This window comes from Salvia hispanica, chromosome 5 (assembly GCF_023119035.1).
Source record: "Salvia hispanica cultivar TCC Black 2014 chromosome 5, UniMelb_Shisp_WGS_1.0, whole genome shotgun sequence".
Taxonomy (NCBI): domain Eukaryota; kingdom Viridiplantae; phylum Streptophyta; class Magnoliopsida; order Lamiales; family Lamiaceae; genus Salvia; species Salvia hispanica.
In genome coordinates this window covers 24,762,573-24,778,660 of record NC_062969.1, presented here as the reverse complement: position 1 = coordinate 24,778,660, position 16,088 = coordinate 24,762,573, and the positions used below count along the sequence as shown (strand labels likewise).

General features: G+C 35.3%; 2 protein-coding genes across 3 annotated transcripts; one reads left to right on the top strand and one right to left on the bottom strand.

Annotated features, from left to right (window-relative positions):
• Window positions 1–1,968: 1,968 nt before the first annotated feature.
• On the bottom strand, window positions 1,969–8,291 carry LOC125187122 (pumilio homolog 1-like). 2 transcript variants are annotated; one of them, XM_048083651.1, is made up of 10 exons: window positions 7,999–8,291; window positions 7,118–7,776; window positions 4,705–6,206; window positions 4,473–4,614; window positions 4,283–4,390; window positions 3,854–4,066; window positions 3,652–3,762; window positions 3,060–3,254; window positions 2,637–2,811; window positions 1,969–2,423 (listed from the first exon to the last, which is right to left on the bottom strand). In XM_048083651.1, the coding sequence occupies exons 2-10, from the start codon at window positions 7,739–7,741 to the stop codon at window positions 2,374–2,376; spliced, it is 3,120 nt and encodes a 1,039-aa protein (XP_047939608.1). In that variant the 5' UTR covers window positions 7,742–7,776; window positions 7,999–8,291; the 3' UTR covers window positions 1,969–2,373. The 2 variants fall into 2 exon arrangements, with proteins under 2 accessions (XP_047939608.1, XP_047939609.1); XM_048083652.1 differs by lacking the exon at window positions 7,999–8,291 and adding an exon at window positions 6,836–6,884 and having other exon boundaries at window positions 7,118–7,227.
• A 6,356-nt stretch (window positions 8,292–14,647) lies between these two features.
• Window positions 14,648–15,993, top strand: LOC125191231 (E3 ubiquitin-protein ligase RDUF1-like). Its single transcript, XM_048088748.1, has one exon. It carries the CDS (start codon window positions 14,813–14,815, stop codon window positions 15,830–15,832), a length of 1,020 nt encoding a protein of 339 aa, XP_047944705.1. The 5' UTR covers window positions 14,648–14,812; the 3' UTR covers window positions 15,833–15,993.
• Window positions 15,994–16,088: the final 95 nt, after the last annotated feature.

The window sequence follows — 16,088 nt, the reverse complement described above, 5'->3', positions numbered from 1 at the left end:
AAGATTGAAGACTCCAAATCGGAAGATTGAAGACTTCATTCCATAGATTCGTTCCACAGGAGTTCTTAGTATCTATCTTTCATGTTTTTGTTCGGATTCTTTGTGTTAAACTTAGTTTTCTCCGTGAACATGAGTAGCTAAACACCTTTTGTAGAAATTCTTGGTGAAGATGCACTAATTTCATAGTTTTTATCCAATTGATTTTGTTCTTACCTTGCTCTTGTGGTTATTTGATTATTCTTGGGTTTATTCCTTTCAATTGCTTGATCACCACTTCATTGTGTAGGATTAATTAGATTAATCGAGAAATGCAATAATTAATCTGGAAATATGAATAGTTCACACCTTAATGCAATAAAACTCGGGAGAGTTGAGGTTTTGAGTGAGGTCTTTGACCTAATCGAGCTTTTGAGAGTTAGGGGTTTTAAGATTAGAAGGGGACTTCAATCCTAGCACTTAATCCACAGGTTTCTCACCTCGGGAGGGGGTTTAATCTATAATTGTGGTCGACTTAGTAATTCTAGAGACACCAAAAGGAAAGACAATTTGATTGGATAAGAGCTTGGAATTGTGCATCAGATCCTTGAGTTCTACAATTTTCTCCATATTATCTTTTCACTCCGTGTTTATTTGTTTTTATTTATCTCTTTGTTCATTATATGCTTTTCATAGTGTTAGAACAAAACCAAACATTTCCTGATTCTCTAGATGTTCGTGGTAGTTAAGTTGATACGAATTTGTCTCTGTGGGATACGATACTCTAACTTGCTAATTGACATTAGCCCCGTACACTTGGGGGTATCATTTGTGTTAAAATAAGTCGAGTCACTTTTACAACAAAAAAATATTTTCTTTTGAATTATTTCACTTAAATTTTTAAATAATTACTTGAATAACATATATATTAAGCTTTATAATGAAAAAAATATAATAGTTCACTTTAATATTTTTAGTAAAAAAAATGTTACTTGCAAGGATTCGCTTTAATTTATGTTAGATATAATTCACTTATATTTTAATTATTATATTTAAAAAATATTTTTTGCTATATTTTAATTAGCGTAACTAAAATATTTATTTTTCACTTACGTATAGTAACATTTAAATATTGAAGTAATATTATTTAAATAAAAAATTACCCCTACTATAATTCATTATAATATTTTTGCTTCTCAAATTAAAAAAATTAAGTAAAAATAAATACCACATACAATTTTCTATAATTCACTTTAATATTTATAATAAAAAATGTTACTATTAAATATAATTTTTTCTTCACAAATAATATTTAAGTTTAAAAATAAATAAATCCTAAGTAAAACATTTGGTTTCTTATTCAAATTTTTGAAATCATAAAGCATCAAATATTATTTAAATGAAAATATAATTGAGTTTATAAAAGAAAATGGTAATGAAAGAAAAAATGAAAAAAATTAAAAGGAGTGTTGAAAGGTCTAAAATGCCCCTAAACTTTAAATATTCACACCAATGGTGCCTAGGGTTACTTTAGTCTTATCATACCAAAAATGATATAAAAAATTTTCAAGGACCATCGATGCATTTCTTAACAAGATCAGGGACTATTAGTGTAGTTTACTCTTTAACAAATATACAAGAACAAAAACGGCCATTTTTTCATTTGTAAACTGGGCCTATTTTTTTTACTAATAATCATAAAAATTTGGCAATGAAACCGAAATCTATATCACAGATCTGACTTAAAATCATTTGAACTAAGAAAATCATTTGGGAAAGTGTGACGAAGCTAAAAGGCAAATGACTCACAAATGAAGATGGTTCAATTTCACATTGAAAAATCGGTAAAATATGAACACGTTTTTAAAAACTCTAGCCTTGGATATCATTCACTGAGAAAGTATAGGAAAACTTGTATGACTACGCGAAATAGTCTTCGTATTTGAAAGATGACAGCAACATAAAGAAAGCGGGATTAATTCGAGAAAAAAATTACAAAAAGCGCTACTTGTAAGCATTTTTCTTGAAGTAAAAGTGTTCATAGTTCATACATAAAGCAGAAAACCAGCTCATCAAATGTACAAGTCATGACTTAACATTTGGAAATTTACCTCTATATTACAACCTCAGCATTTGTATAGTCATTTTTATCATCACCTCATGGACGGGCAACGCAACGCGATCCACCTGCGCCTCTCAGCTAAACTACACTCTAACTTTGAACTTAGCACTACACAATGTACATATTTTCCAGTACAGGTAACTTTTTTTATTTGCAATTAAGCTCATACCCGAAAGGCGTGTATGAGCATAGAGTTTCGCATGATAAGGGGAGAAGAAACCACGAACAGCCAAACTAGGCTGAGTTAGCTGTACAACTTCTTTCCTACAGCAAGTCTACGCAGCCTTCTGGGTGTGAGCAGCGGCAGCAGCAGCTATTCTCCTCTCTGCCAATCAAGATACAACACACGGAATGTATCACATTACCAATTTATGGAAAGACGACCATAAAACAAAGAGAGTAATACTTTTCTGATGTTCAATCAGAACTGACCAACTATTTAAATGTTTTTGGGGTAAATGAGTGAGTGAGCTGAGACACAAACGTTTATGATGACAATAATTTCAAAATGGAAGTCGAAAGGTTAGGATATGCATACCCCCAGCGGCAACAAGTTTCTCTACACGAGCTACTATATGCTTCCCATAGGTGTACTTCTTCAGTGCATTCAGATGGACCTTAATTCTACACATGATCAGTTCACGCTCCTGATCGCTACAAGTCTCGAGCACTTTCTGTACGACATAGTTTGCAAACTGATCTTTCATCATAGCCTGTGGGAGAGAGATATTAGAAGACTTGGCCAAAGTGATAGTATAAAAGTACAAAATTAGATGTATCGTTTAAGCCACACATTTATCATCATTGAATCCATCATTGCCGAAACATAGTTGAAAAGATAAAACTTGAACACAAAAGCTATATGAATCTTATTTGCATTACAGAAGTAGCACCAAACAAATATGAAACCCTTAATATTACTGTGATTGCTAAAGGCAAATAGGTAATATTACTGACAAACCTGAAGGGGTTCATTTTCATCAGTAGTGCCAAGCATCTCAGTCACCAGCAACTGGCGTTCACTTGGGTCACCAAAAGTCAAGCATTTCTCGACAACATTTGATGCAAATTTCTGCTGGCTCATCTGAACTATCTTTCCAGCTAATTCCTGAATTATAGTTGTTCGCTCATGTGGCTTCCCATGCTCCAGTACATGCTACAATATCAACATGAAAAATATCAAGTGAAAAGTTCTTTCGCCATCGAATGTAATGTTTTTGTTTCAAAATTCAAATTACTTATCCATGTGACTTTAACTATGCACTTTTAAGGAAGCAGAGAGAAAAGGGTAGATTATGCATTAACTGATAAATGCATAAGTTAGGTTGCAAAAGTAGTAGATGATAATAGAGAGGGGCTTCAAAGCAGAATGAAGCTGAGATCCAGGTGTGCAAAACTAAAGGTGGAGTTCAACAGGCAAAACATTAAATCGAAACTTCAATTTTCAAGCATGCATGCATCGAACTTTCTTGCATCCACATAGTACCTAGACAGCATCTCCAGCATACACAAGGCCACAGGTACATATGACTCAATGAAGCAAAATTACAAACCTGAACAACATAATTCCCATACTGATCCTGTGCCAGCATGCTTACAGACCCCATAATCTCTTCCATCACTTTCATCTGGGTGCTTTCATCCTTACAGTGCTCGAGAACTCTCTGCAAATACACAAGCACCTCACGATGTAAAGTAATACTACGGCATTAATCATGGTCAAAGGGACAGAAAGACAGTAAACTTTTCCCTAACCTGGATTACACGACAGCCATATGGATGAGTAGAGAGAGTCACAACTTGGTCAAAAAATGTTGACACAACAAACTGAATGTGCTCCTCAGGGACGCACTCAATGCACTTCTGAATAACATGATTCCCATTTTGATCACGAACACATCGCATTACATGCCCATCAAGCTCTTCCACCATTTTGATTTTTTGATCAACATCAATAACTTCTATTGCCTGTATAAGCATTTCCCACTTCATCAACAACAGAAAATAGCATAATCTTGGAAGAATAAGTACCTCCAGTTCAACTAAAAGTAACATCTTTAAGAGCAATTAGCACTTTTATGTCCCAAATGGGGATTTATATTTCTACAGCTGACAGGCGAGAAATTTATCGAATAGGATTTCAGATGCATACTTATGGTTAGTTCATAAAACAATAAATGTTACCTTCTGTATCACTCGGCAACCATACATCTGGAGGCTTAGGTTCAGTACATGTCCAAAAAGCTTACCAGCTAATTCTCTCCTTTGAGATGGCAGGCCATGTTCAAAAAACTGGCAAAAGAAATTATCAGCTCAGAAGATCAAATTAAGAAAAAACAGGTCAACCAAAGGACCGGACAAGTATGTTTGGTACCTTTTGTACTACATAATTACCAAACACATCAGTAATTAATGTCAGAGCTCGAGGAAAAATTTCATCGAAAACCATGCACTTCTCTTCTGTTGTAGCAGTTTCAAGCTTTTGTTGAATGAATCGGCTTCCATATTGATCAGCGCTGGATGTTAAGTTGAAAAGGAGTCAGATATCACTTTCCTCAATTAAATTTTCATCACAATTATGTTTATACATATATGTATATATATACCTGAACTCAACAACATGACCAGTGATCTCTGAAAGCTCAAAGCATCTGGCTTTATTGCTCTTGAACTCTTCCAGCAAAGAAGAGCAGAAGCTAGGGTCCAAGTGCCAGGGTCCAATGGTACTCCCAGCTGCATTTCTCAGCCCACCAGGGTATCTCATATTGAAGTCACCATGCCTAATAGGGCTACCAGGTCCTCCAACTGAATTGGAAATAGCTGGGCTAGCCAAGGGACTTCCAGGATATGACATTCCAAGCCCAAAAGCAGAATTCCCGTAGTAACCATGAGGACTAGACACACCAGTTTTTCCACCCAGGGGAACACCATAATCTGAATTCTGACCAGGTAACAAATTTCCAAGATAGGCCTTCTGAAGCAGGTCAAAATATGACTCACCCAAGTAGTTCCTATTGACAGGTTGATCATTAAGAGCTGCAACTTGTGCTGCAGAGAATTCAGCAGTCCTCAAGTACTGGAGATACAAAGGGTCGACAAAAGGTGCCTGCTGCATACTCCCAGTCATCTGGCCGCCTATTCTTCCCAGATTCAACTCGGGAATATTATTAGATCCTCCCAACATTCTGGAGTCCATTCCAGATGCAGCCAGAGCAGATGCAGCAGCATTCTCGAACAGTGGAGGCAAATTGGGGCTCCCAAGTTGACCAGATATTGGACTCATAGGGTAGCCACTTCCATAATTTGAAAATGATGAATTGGGACTATCCAAAAACTGATGAAGTAAGCCACCTCCACCATTCACTGCAGCATTAGAAGATCCTTTCCTGAATGAGTGATTCGAAGGAACACCATTCTTCTGAAGCTCAGCTTGAATATAAGCATTATTACTGAGATGTGATACATAACCATTGCTTAAAACAGAGTCAGAGGTGCTTATATTTGCTGGTTGAGGAGCAGAAGACATATTTGAGTGCCCAAGTTCGTGTTTTTTCTTATACATATGTTGTCTAACAGTATTTTGGCCTCCCTGCGCATTAAAAAGATAGTTATTGTGACCATCTGCATTAGGCTCATTATGAGGGGACGAATGATGCTCCTCATCCATAATGCCATTCGAGAGGTTTACTCCTGATAAGGCAGCAACCAGATCGGTAGTATCCTTCGAGTGAGAAGATACCCCACCAAAGGAGCTGGCATTATTAATGCTTCTTTTTTCAGAATTTCCTGCTCTGCCTACACCAATAGGAGTTGGGCAAGGGCTGGGAGCTCTTGCAATTCGTTGAGGATCCGGTGTTGAGCTTCTTGACAAGGATGCACCCAAAGCAGCAGCATAAGAATATGAAGTAGGTCCTCCACCATGCTGAGCACCTGCTGAACTGTGCGTATTTGAAGCAGAGAGTAATGGGTCTGAGGATGTGAAATCTCCATACAGATGAGCCAGCTCGGCTTCTGCTGAGCTCAAAGCATTGGCATTCTCATCAAAGGCATTTCTGCTGGCCGGTCTTGAAGGGTGTGTAGAATCCGGAGTAGCACGGTTAAAGTCATCCTGCATAGACAGAAAGAACAAATGAGGTAGACATTAGAGCTGCTAATCCACACTGCTTTACGTTTTTACCCAAAAAAAGTACTGTATTCAAAAGTTTAGAATACCAATGTAAATTAGTACCCAAACAAACTCTATATGAGAAACTGCAAAGAAGCATTTAGAGAAGCAATCAGAATAGAACATTTATAGATGGGAAAAAGTATGAAACCCAATGTAAAACATCATGATAGTTTGAGATGCATGCGACTTCAGTGGAAAAAAGAAAAAAATTCCCTAATTTAATCCTCAAGATAAAATAACAAGAGAAGCCTAGAAAACCGGTGGCAATAACAGAACGAACATAGTTATAAGAGAGCTAAAGAAAAGTTTACTTAACATTCAATTGAGACAAAAAGGAGAAAAAAGATGGACAGAATAACTCAAACTGCAAGCATATTGGAAATGTACCAAAAAACATCACGTGGCCTGTAGACTTACGTTCCTATCATAATGATAAAATCTAGGTTAAGCATACCAAGTTGCGCTAGCATCACTGACTTAACGGATTGAGAAAAAAGGAAATTATACAAATTCACAAATCACAAGTAGGACAGGAAATGAATAGTTTTTCAAATATTAGTTTCATTTACACGGATAAGATATGTCCAGCAATGAGCCATATGAAATCTGATAAGAGTCCTGCAATACATACAATTGCATCATTACAAAATTTAAAAAAAGTGAGGGAATGAAAATGAATTAGAATGAAGGCCAAGCAAGTACATATAATTGAATCATTACAAAATTTAAAAATCTACAACCATAACATGAGATAGCTGGAAAATACTGAAGCCACGTATCAAGAAAAAAAAATGTCCAAGTTAAAAAAAGAGACTGCATGACCAGAAAGAGGTGTATAGTTGTATACTAACCTTAAATATCTCTACAAGACTCTTTTGTTTGCTACCTAATCCTAATCCAGGCAATCCAATAAGTCCATCACTGCCCCACTCCACATGACCCTGCATTCTGTCCATTCCCTCAGCCTCCTGCTTGTTGGAGTTCAAATTATGCGACGATGGAAACATGGATCTCCCACCATTGCCACTATCATCCCTATTGACCTTCCTCCTATCACCAATTGCAGAACTCCCCCCTTGAAACCTCTGAGAAAACCGCCAATCCTCCCTCGAGATCAGAGGTGGTGGCAGCCTTGGGTTCAAATTGACATTCGAGTAATAATAAGACAAATAAGCAGGATCAGACCTAAGCTCCTCCTCAGACATGAACTCATTGCCACTGTTTTCCGTGAAATCAGCAAAAGCCGGACCACCCGCACCACCACTGTGGTTGAACAACCCACCAACTGCACTCAGTGAACCATCCACAGTAGGTGGAGCCGATCCACTCCTATACAAATTCAGCTCCTTCTCAAGATCATCAGCCTCTTGCCTCCGCTGTTCACGAAGCACAAAACCTATCTCCTTTTCATACTCATCTCCAAATGAATTTTCATTATTTCCAATCATCGGCCTTCTACCCAATTCAGACAACATGATTCTCCACAAAACTCAAAAGTCCCAGATAACAACTGTTCATTACACAAACAAATAAAAGCTCAAAATTTACATCACCAAATAAAAACATAAACAAATGGAGTTCATCGAGAACAAAATCGAAGAAAAAAAAACAGTTTGCAAAAATTGAATAAAATAGCTCTGCAAGCTCATAAAAGTGAGAACTTTGACTATCAGTTACACAGAAACTCATTTCTTGAAGATAAATAAAAATCAGCCTAACAAAGAAGACTCACTTTCAGCGTAAGGTTGAGTAACCGTAAATCAAACGAGTTTTATCCTCTGTTCTTCATTGAATCTCAAATAAATGGGCAAATTACAATAACTGTGATTAAAGACAAGGGGAAAACAAAGGTGGTGGTCTCTGAGAGAGTGAAATGGTATTGGTGTAGAGTTTGTGCAAGAACACTGAGAGTGAGACAGAGGATCACAGGTTTATTTAATAAGGAAGAAGATCAATCTGGCGGCGAATTGAACCCCATTTAGGGTTTTGTGACTAAAGAGAGGAAGCACGGACAACACTGGCCTAATAAATTCTTTTTTCCTAACCTTCTCAATTTCTATATGTGGCAAATTGCCTCTTCACCTCTAAAAATGTGTAAATCTTAGTTACATTGGTTTGATGTTGTATAAATGACTAATATGGTGATTTTGTAATATAGAAGAAATACAAAATATAAACAACAATGAAAACAGTGATAAAACAAGCATGTAATTTAAGATTATGCGAGCAATCGACGTTGAAATATCCACCGTGAAAGATAAATTTTAGTTACATTTTCCGATGTCGATGTCGTTTAAAAAGCTTAAGTTAAAAATATGGTCTACGAGTAAGACCGAAGAAACACAAAATATAAACAATAACAAAAAATTAGTAAAGCAAGCATGTAGTTCGGGATTATGCAAGCAACAAACATCAGGATGTAATCGCCGACCCCGTTCACTAATAAGAGATTGTATTTTTTTATGTTCTGTAAAAGGTTCAAGCTAAGAAGACGATGAACAGGTAATGTAGAAGAAACGCGAATATAGACAATAATAATAAATGTAATAAAGAAGCATGTTATTTAATATTATACGAGCAACACACGGAATTTAATACGTCGATCCTCATCCACTAGTGAAAGATAAATCTTAGTTATATTTATTTGATGTCGTGTAAAACGTTTAGGCCAATAAGACGACAAACTAGTGATATAGAAGAAACACAAAATACAAACAATAGCAACAAAAAATAACGAAACACACAAGTTATTTAAGATCATACGAGCAGCAAACGCGGGATGTAATTAATCAATCTTTATCCACTCATGAAGAAAATCTTAATTACGGAGTACATTTTATTGAAATTATATAAAAGGCTTAGGCTAAAGACAATATACTAAAAAAAACCCAAATGACAAAAAAAAAGTAATTAAACAAACACGTTATTTAAGATTATACGAGCAACGTATATTATGATGTAATCTGTCATCCCTATCCACCGAATTTTGTTTAATTGGTATGTCCATATAACCATAACGAACCGAATTTTGTTTAATTGGTATGTCCATATAACCATAACGAAATGAAATATTGTAATTATGTTAATTCCAAAAAAATTAAGTAAGGTTTTTATGGTAAAACTTTATTTTATTAGAGAGAGAATCGGATTTTAGTACTTGGACATAACACTAATGTGGTCCCTATTCTTTAAAAATATCGCTAGGAAACTTTTGCACTTTTTAAGATTTATTGGACAAATTCATTCATTTTTGTGATAATCCCCCAAGAGAAGTTGTCAAGGTATGTGGAAATAATTGCTTATCACGGGACATACTTGAAGGAAAATGAATGAATCAAAGTGACAATTTTCTCTCTTGTTAAAAATGACATAAATATGTATGGGGGATTCTTTTGGTCCAAAAAATGGAAAAGTCATCCGTCAATATTTTGTCAATGTTGTTAAAAAAATAGCGATTGTGGATGATATTAGAGGGTTTGGTATATTGAAAAGCATGTTTTGAGAGGTTTGCACGATTATAATTGTTTGTATACAATAAATTATACAATAGTCCACTTATAACCCAAGGCGAGAATGAGTAATTTCATCATATTATATTTTCTTATGCATTTATAAGATATTTATCTAAACAAATAAATGTATACAAAGCAAAACAAGTCTAATAATTCTATTTAGTAGACTGGTTGTGAGCGTCGTTCACCAATGAGGTAATAGAGTTGGTTATATGCAATGTTTTGCATAAGAGAAACATATATAATTTCGCACCTAGATAGAATTTGACTATCTATCGCAAAAGGTTGCAGTGTATAAAATGAATTTGGAATCCCATTGGATTCCAATGGAGTAATTTATGATAGGAATCATACTCTTTCAATCCAGGAGATATTTCATTGATTCCCGTCTTTGGACTTCGAAAAGAAAGGGATTCAGATGATTGGAAATTTATTCCAACCGTATGTTTCTGTTGCTTTTAAGGAATAAACGACATTTTTGTTGTATAACACTGAATGATCCAACAGTTGAGATAAGTCTTTTGTGCTAGTTACTGAAAGACGAGGTCTCAGTGATTTTTATTTTTTATCATTGTTAACATAACATTGAACATATGATATTGATTATGCACTACTCTGATTTATCAAATGATGCGAAATTTTCGCGTTTTAAGAATCATGATATATTGGGTAGTGGTGATCAATGTTTAGATGTGCTAGTATTGTTTATGTGTTGGGTGATTCCAACTTGATAATATCCTCAAGCAGTTTTTGAAAAAGGCTTTGGTATTCAGAAACTTGGACTGTTAGAATTATTCCTAAAAATAATAAGTACATATTTCAAACTAGACAACTCTTCGAAAAAGATATTACTCTTAAATAATTAAAGTCAAGTAGCAAATTTAAATTAATCAATTAATTAATATTTATACGATAAAATAATAAATTAAACGAGCAGTCAATATTATTTTTCTGTAGTGACCGATAATAATATTATGTTGGACATGTATTAAGCTTAATTTAATTAGTAATAAACAAACAGGTTTGAACCAAGTCCAACCTTCATGAATCTCTACTCTAATATGACCAATTATAACTCTATATAAAAGGAGACTAGAAAGAAGATTTTTTACCTAATTTCACTTAGAAATTTCGTGCCCTACTTTCACCGGTGGAGGAAAAACCAGTTCTTTTCACGCAACTAAAGTTTTGTTTTCTTTATAGTCAAATTCTTTCGATTCTAACAAGTTTGGTCCACTCAAAGGTCATTATTCTCGATCAATCCCCTTGCCCCTCATTCTTCGAGAATCAGAAATTTATTTCGATTCACCCTCTTTTTTCAAGGATTTCATAATTGGACCTTGTTCTTTGGAAGATCTATCTCGTGTCTGGTATTACATGGTTCCACTTTGCAAGAACTTTGAAGTTGAACCATTCTCTTGAAGCTCATCCTCTTCATCAACAATATTTTTTCAATAATAACAGAGCTATTTTCTAATTTTAGTTTAGAAATAGTAGTAGTTTGTTTGATGTTTTACACAAACACATTTAAAAATAATTATAACTAGTCTTTTAGTCATTAAATAATTATAATTAAGTAGTATATGAATTATTACAGAAGTAATATGAACTTGGTCTCGAGTCAAGAACTGATCAACACAATGCTAAGATGCTACTATAATACAAATAATTTCAATTAATAGATGCAGATACATATGAGAAACAATAAAGTTTAAGTCTTGTAGAAGCTAACCACAGAACCTATAAAATAAAATTATTGAATTCAATTAATTAGTCTCCTATGCTCAAACATGTACACCTCTATATTTGAAGTTTGCATAATCTTTTTACTATATTAAACTTTGATAGTAAAATTTTTTAACTTCAAATAGATATCATTAGCTTAAATAGAACAATATACACTGCAATACAATAGTAGCAAAAAAGAAAAATGACATTTTACTTCTACTTCCCCTAATTAGTACAAAAATAAATAAAATCCTTTTTAGTTTTCTATTTTTATAAAAAAATATATAATGACATTATTGTTATTTTCTCAAAATTCCCCTTTCATATCTGTATAAATTAGTCATATAGTTAGGACTCGTTTGATACAAAAGATGGGATATGAGAAGATATGTAAAACAAGATAAGAAATACGGGCTTCATGTCAAGATATGCAAAGATATGATTTTTTCCGTTGTTGTTTGATTGAAAAGAAATTATCTAAATTTGTATTGTATATTAAATAACATGGCTTAACTTGACAAATTGGTGGGATACATAAACAAGGTTAATGTTATAATTTTGGTAAGATTAGATAGAGCCCTGGTCTTATATTGGACTTTGAGTTAAGCTTAACTATGATATCAAACAATTAGAAATGTCCATATATAATTTTCTATCTTGGTATTACTAACTTATCAAACATGCTCTTATTATTCAATTGAATGAATATGACCTCCTACTTCATTTTAGGACAATGTCATTTAATATTAGCGTTGACTTAGAACATTTACAATAATGTTTTTTTTCCATTACACCATCCATGGCCCTGATAACAAAAATTTTCCTTTAAGTTTATCTCTAATAATAAGAGGCAAGATTCTTGAAACTTCCCTTAAAAATTATATACTATAGTTCATTACTATTATTTTTTTATTCTTTTTTGTTATTTCGTGTAAATTGAAAGCAATTAATTTATATACTACAAAATTCATTTAAATGTACAAAATAATTATAAAATCTATCAAATTTTTAAAGCCTATAAACTTTTTTTAGTTTTGAACCTTGGTTAAAACTATGCAAATAGCCTTTGCTACCACTAAGTTACAAGTTATTTCTACCAAACATAACAAATACAAGATGGGCAAGGGAAATGTGAGGAGACTCTATAATCTCGAAGACATATTTAAAATGTTAGTTTAGTGACAATAAGATACTTTCAGATTCAAATTCTCAACATATTCTCACATGTCTTCTAGCGAATTCATGCTTTTGCAATTTATATTTTAAAAGTGGTTTTATTTATATTTTTAATCCACTAGTTTAATATTATTAAAATGCTTAAAAAATCAAGCCAATTTGCCTAGAAAAGACCACCTCCACATTCAGGCGGAATTTTTAAAATTCGGAAAAACGGAAGATCAAACACTATCACACAAATCGATTTGATTTTAATAGATTCCCTAATTGTCTTTTCCCATAATAGCATTAAACTAAGAAAAACCTCAATTGTTAACTTTAATTGATAGAATGAATTGATAAAATATGAAACTGTGAATTATTTAAACAATAAATCAATCTAGCAATACAAAATTAAGTAATCTATCATGGAGGAATGATATGCTACATTCCTCACGTAGGCTCCTTATGTGACATCACTTTCGTTTGACACACATTTAACGTTGTTCGTTTCGATCTATCTATTTAGTTTGATTCTAATACATTAAAAATTGTTATTGCAATTTTTAAATTTACAAAATTCATAAAAATCAAAACTTGATTTATTATTTTATTCATTTATTTGAAATTATAGAGAAAACGAGCAAATTGAGCTTTGATTTTTATAAATTTTATAAAATTAAAAATTGTAATAACATTTTTTAATGTATTAGAATCAAACTAAATAGATAAATCGAAACGAACAACGTTAAATATGTGTCACACGGGAATGGTGCTCGCATAAGGAGCCCACATAAAATATGTAACATCATTCTTCGTCTACGCTATTAACAGTAATTTTTATTTAAAATTAAAAAAAAATCAGGAAACAGTGATGAATGAAATTTCAATATTGGAGAAATTGTTTGGAAATTTAGATGACTGAAGTAATGAGCGTGGAGACGCACGCGTAACGCCCACTTTCCAATTAAAATGATCAAACTCGGTGTTCCGATGAACTTTCTTCGCAGCCGCCTTTCTCTCCACGGCTCGGCTTACCCCTTGACTACACCCACCATTATTAATTTACTCATTATTATGTCATTTGTTTTCACAATCCCTACCAGTCTACTTTCCTCAAATACTAACACCCATGCTTTATCATTCTCACACTTGTTGATTTGCATCTTCTTGCCAAATTTTAACATTCACGAAATTCTATGTTATATAGTAGTATGTGGTCAAAACTTGAAATACTAGTATTTCATAATTTTGATAGAATATTTCATAATTTTGATTTATGTAGTCATTTAGGGTAATTTAGACACTTTGAAAGAAAATCCAATTGATTCAAAGACTCTGTTAACGTAAAATCTGAAAAGATACTACACAAATACCCACAGATTTAATTACACGGAGCAGTATCTAATCTCAATCAATAAAAATAAATTTTACCGGTAATTAAAACAGCTTTAAACAATATTAAAAAAATACCAATAGATAGAAATTCAATACTCATTTAACTCAGTTCGTTATAAAAGAATTTTCAAGTAGCTAAATTTTCTCAAGTGCATTTTTATTATTTGATTAAAAGTGTAAGCAAATGTTCATTTCAATTTAAAAGAGCAAGTGTGCCAAGTGAATATTACTACTAGGTACCATTCAGTTAACATATCTAATTATCACGAGATAATCATTTATGATTAAATTATGCTACTAAGATTTTTACATAATTATTCAAGATGATATTATTAAATTTAATCTTATAAATCAAACATGTTTAATTCTGAAATATAATCTTCAATCGGACATTCTCCTAATATATTAGTAGTAGCACTCAATAAATACATATTTAGAAAGAAATACTCGTAGAAATGGTAGATTTGATTTGAATTGAATATAATAAATATTGTTACCGAAAAGTAGAAGGAATAGATAAGTGGCGTTAAATAGCAGCCGCGCGTCATCACGCGTTTTAATTGGATATAACTTAAACCAATTCATTCTAATTTTTGTAATATTTGTGTAATGTCCTCTCTTTCATCAGCTTGTGTCTGTCTTCACAATCACAGCTCACACTCCTCAATCATTTCCGTATAAAACTAAAATACACACCCTCTCCCCTAAAATTCAATCATCTTTATTCCCCGTTTCTCACCGGTCAAACCCCCCATGGATTCGCCTCCGCCCTCTCCCTCCTTCTGGTGCTACCAGTGCACCAGAATCGTCGCCCTCGCCTCCGAAGAAGCCGTCGTCTGTCCCCACTGCCGCGGCGGATTCATCCAGTCCGTGGACCCCACCGATTTCTCCCGCCGATTCCGCCCCCGCCGCCGCAACGCCGCCTCCTTCAACCCGCTCATAGTCCTCCGGAACGCCTCGGAGTCGGGTTCCCCGGCGGCCGAGGGGCGCCGCAGCTACGATCTCTACTACGACGACGGCTCGGGCACGGGGATCCGGCCGCTGCCGTCGTCCATGTCGGAGTCGCTGCTCGGATCCGGATTCGAGGTGATGCTGGACCGCCTCTCGCAGATCGGCTTCAGCCTGTGGGCCCGCCCCGAGAATCCGCCGGCGAGCAAGCACGCGGTGGCGTCGCTGCCGGAGGTGCAGATCCAGGCCTGCCACGTGGAGGCCGACGCGCACTGCGCCGTCTGCACGGATCCGTTCGCGCTCGGCTCCGGCGCGCGCGAGATGCCCTGCAAGCACATCTACCACGCCGACTGCATCTTCCCCTGGCTCGACCTCCACAACTCCTGCCCGGTCTGCCGCCACGAGCTGCCCGTCGATGAGCCGGACGGCGTCTCCGGTCAGTCCGGCGCGGTGGGGCTCTCGATCTGGCGGTTGCCCGGCGGCGGATTCGCCGTGGGTAGATTCGTCGGGGGAGGCGAGGGGGAGATGCCGGCGGTCTATTCGGAAGTGGAAGGGAGTCTGAGTCTCACCGCCGGCGCGCCGAGGGGAATTGAGTGGGGGCCGTGGGTGCGGCGCCGGAGAGGCGGTGTTTTCCGGCGTTTTCTCGGTAATTTAGGGTCGATTTTTCGGAGGGGGCGCACGGGTTCGGGTTCAGCAAACGGAGCTCCGTTAAGAAGGACTGTGAGCCTACGCGATTCGGAGCCGGGTTCGGGCGAATCGGTTTTCAGGAGGTATGTGCTGAGGAGGGATAGGAGCACGGCATCGATACCCATCAATGAGCAATAGCGCATGGGAGGGCAAAATGGTCAATCTAATTTCTTCTCATTTTTCATTTCTCTTTTAGGTACTATATTAAACTTCAATTTTGTATTCCTCAGTCACCCAATATTGTAAAGTCTTGTAACACACAAAATTCTTTAAAATCTTAACAACCATCATTACTTGTATTTCTTTTTTCTACCTTTTCTGTATCTAACATGATATCACCAAATTAAACAACTCTTTTTTTAGCATTGCCTAAAAATTACTACTATTAGTTTTT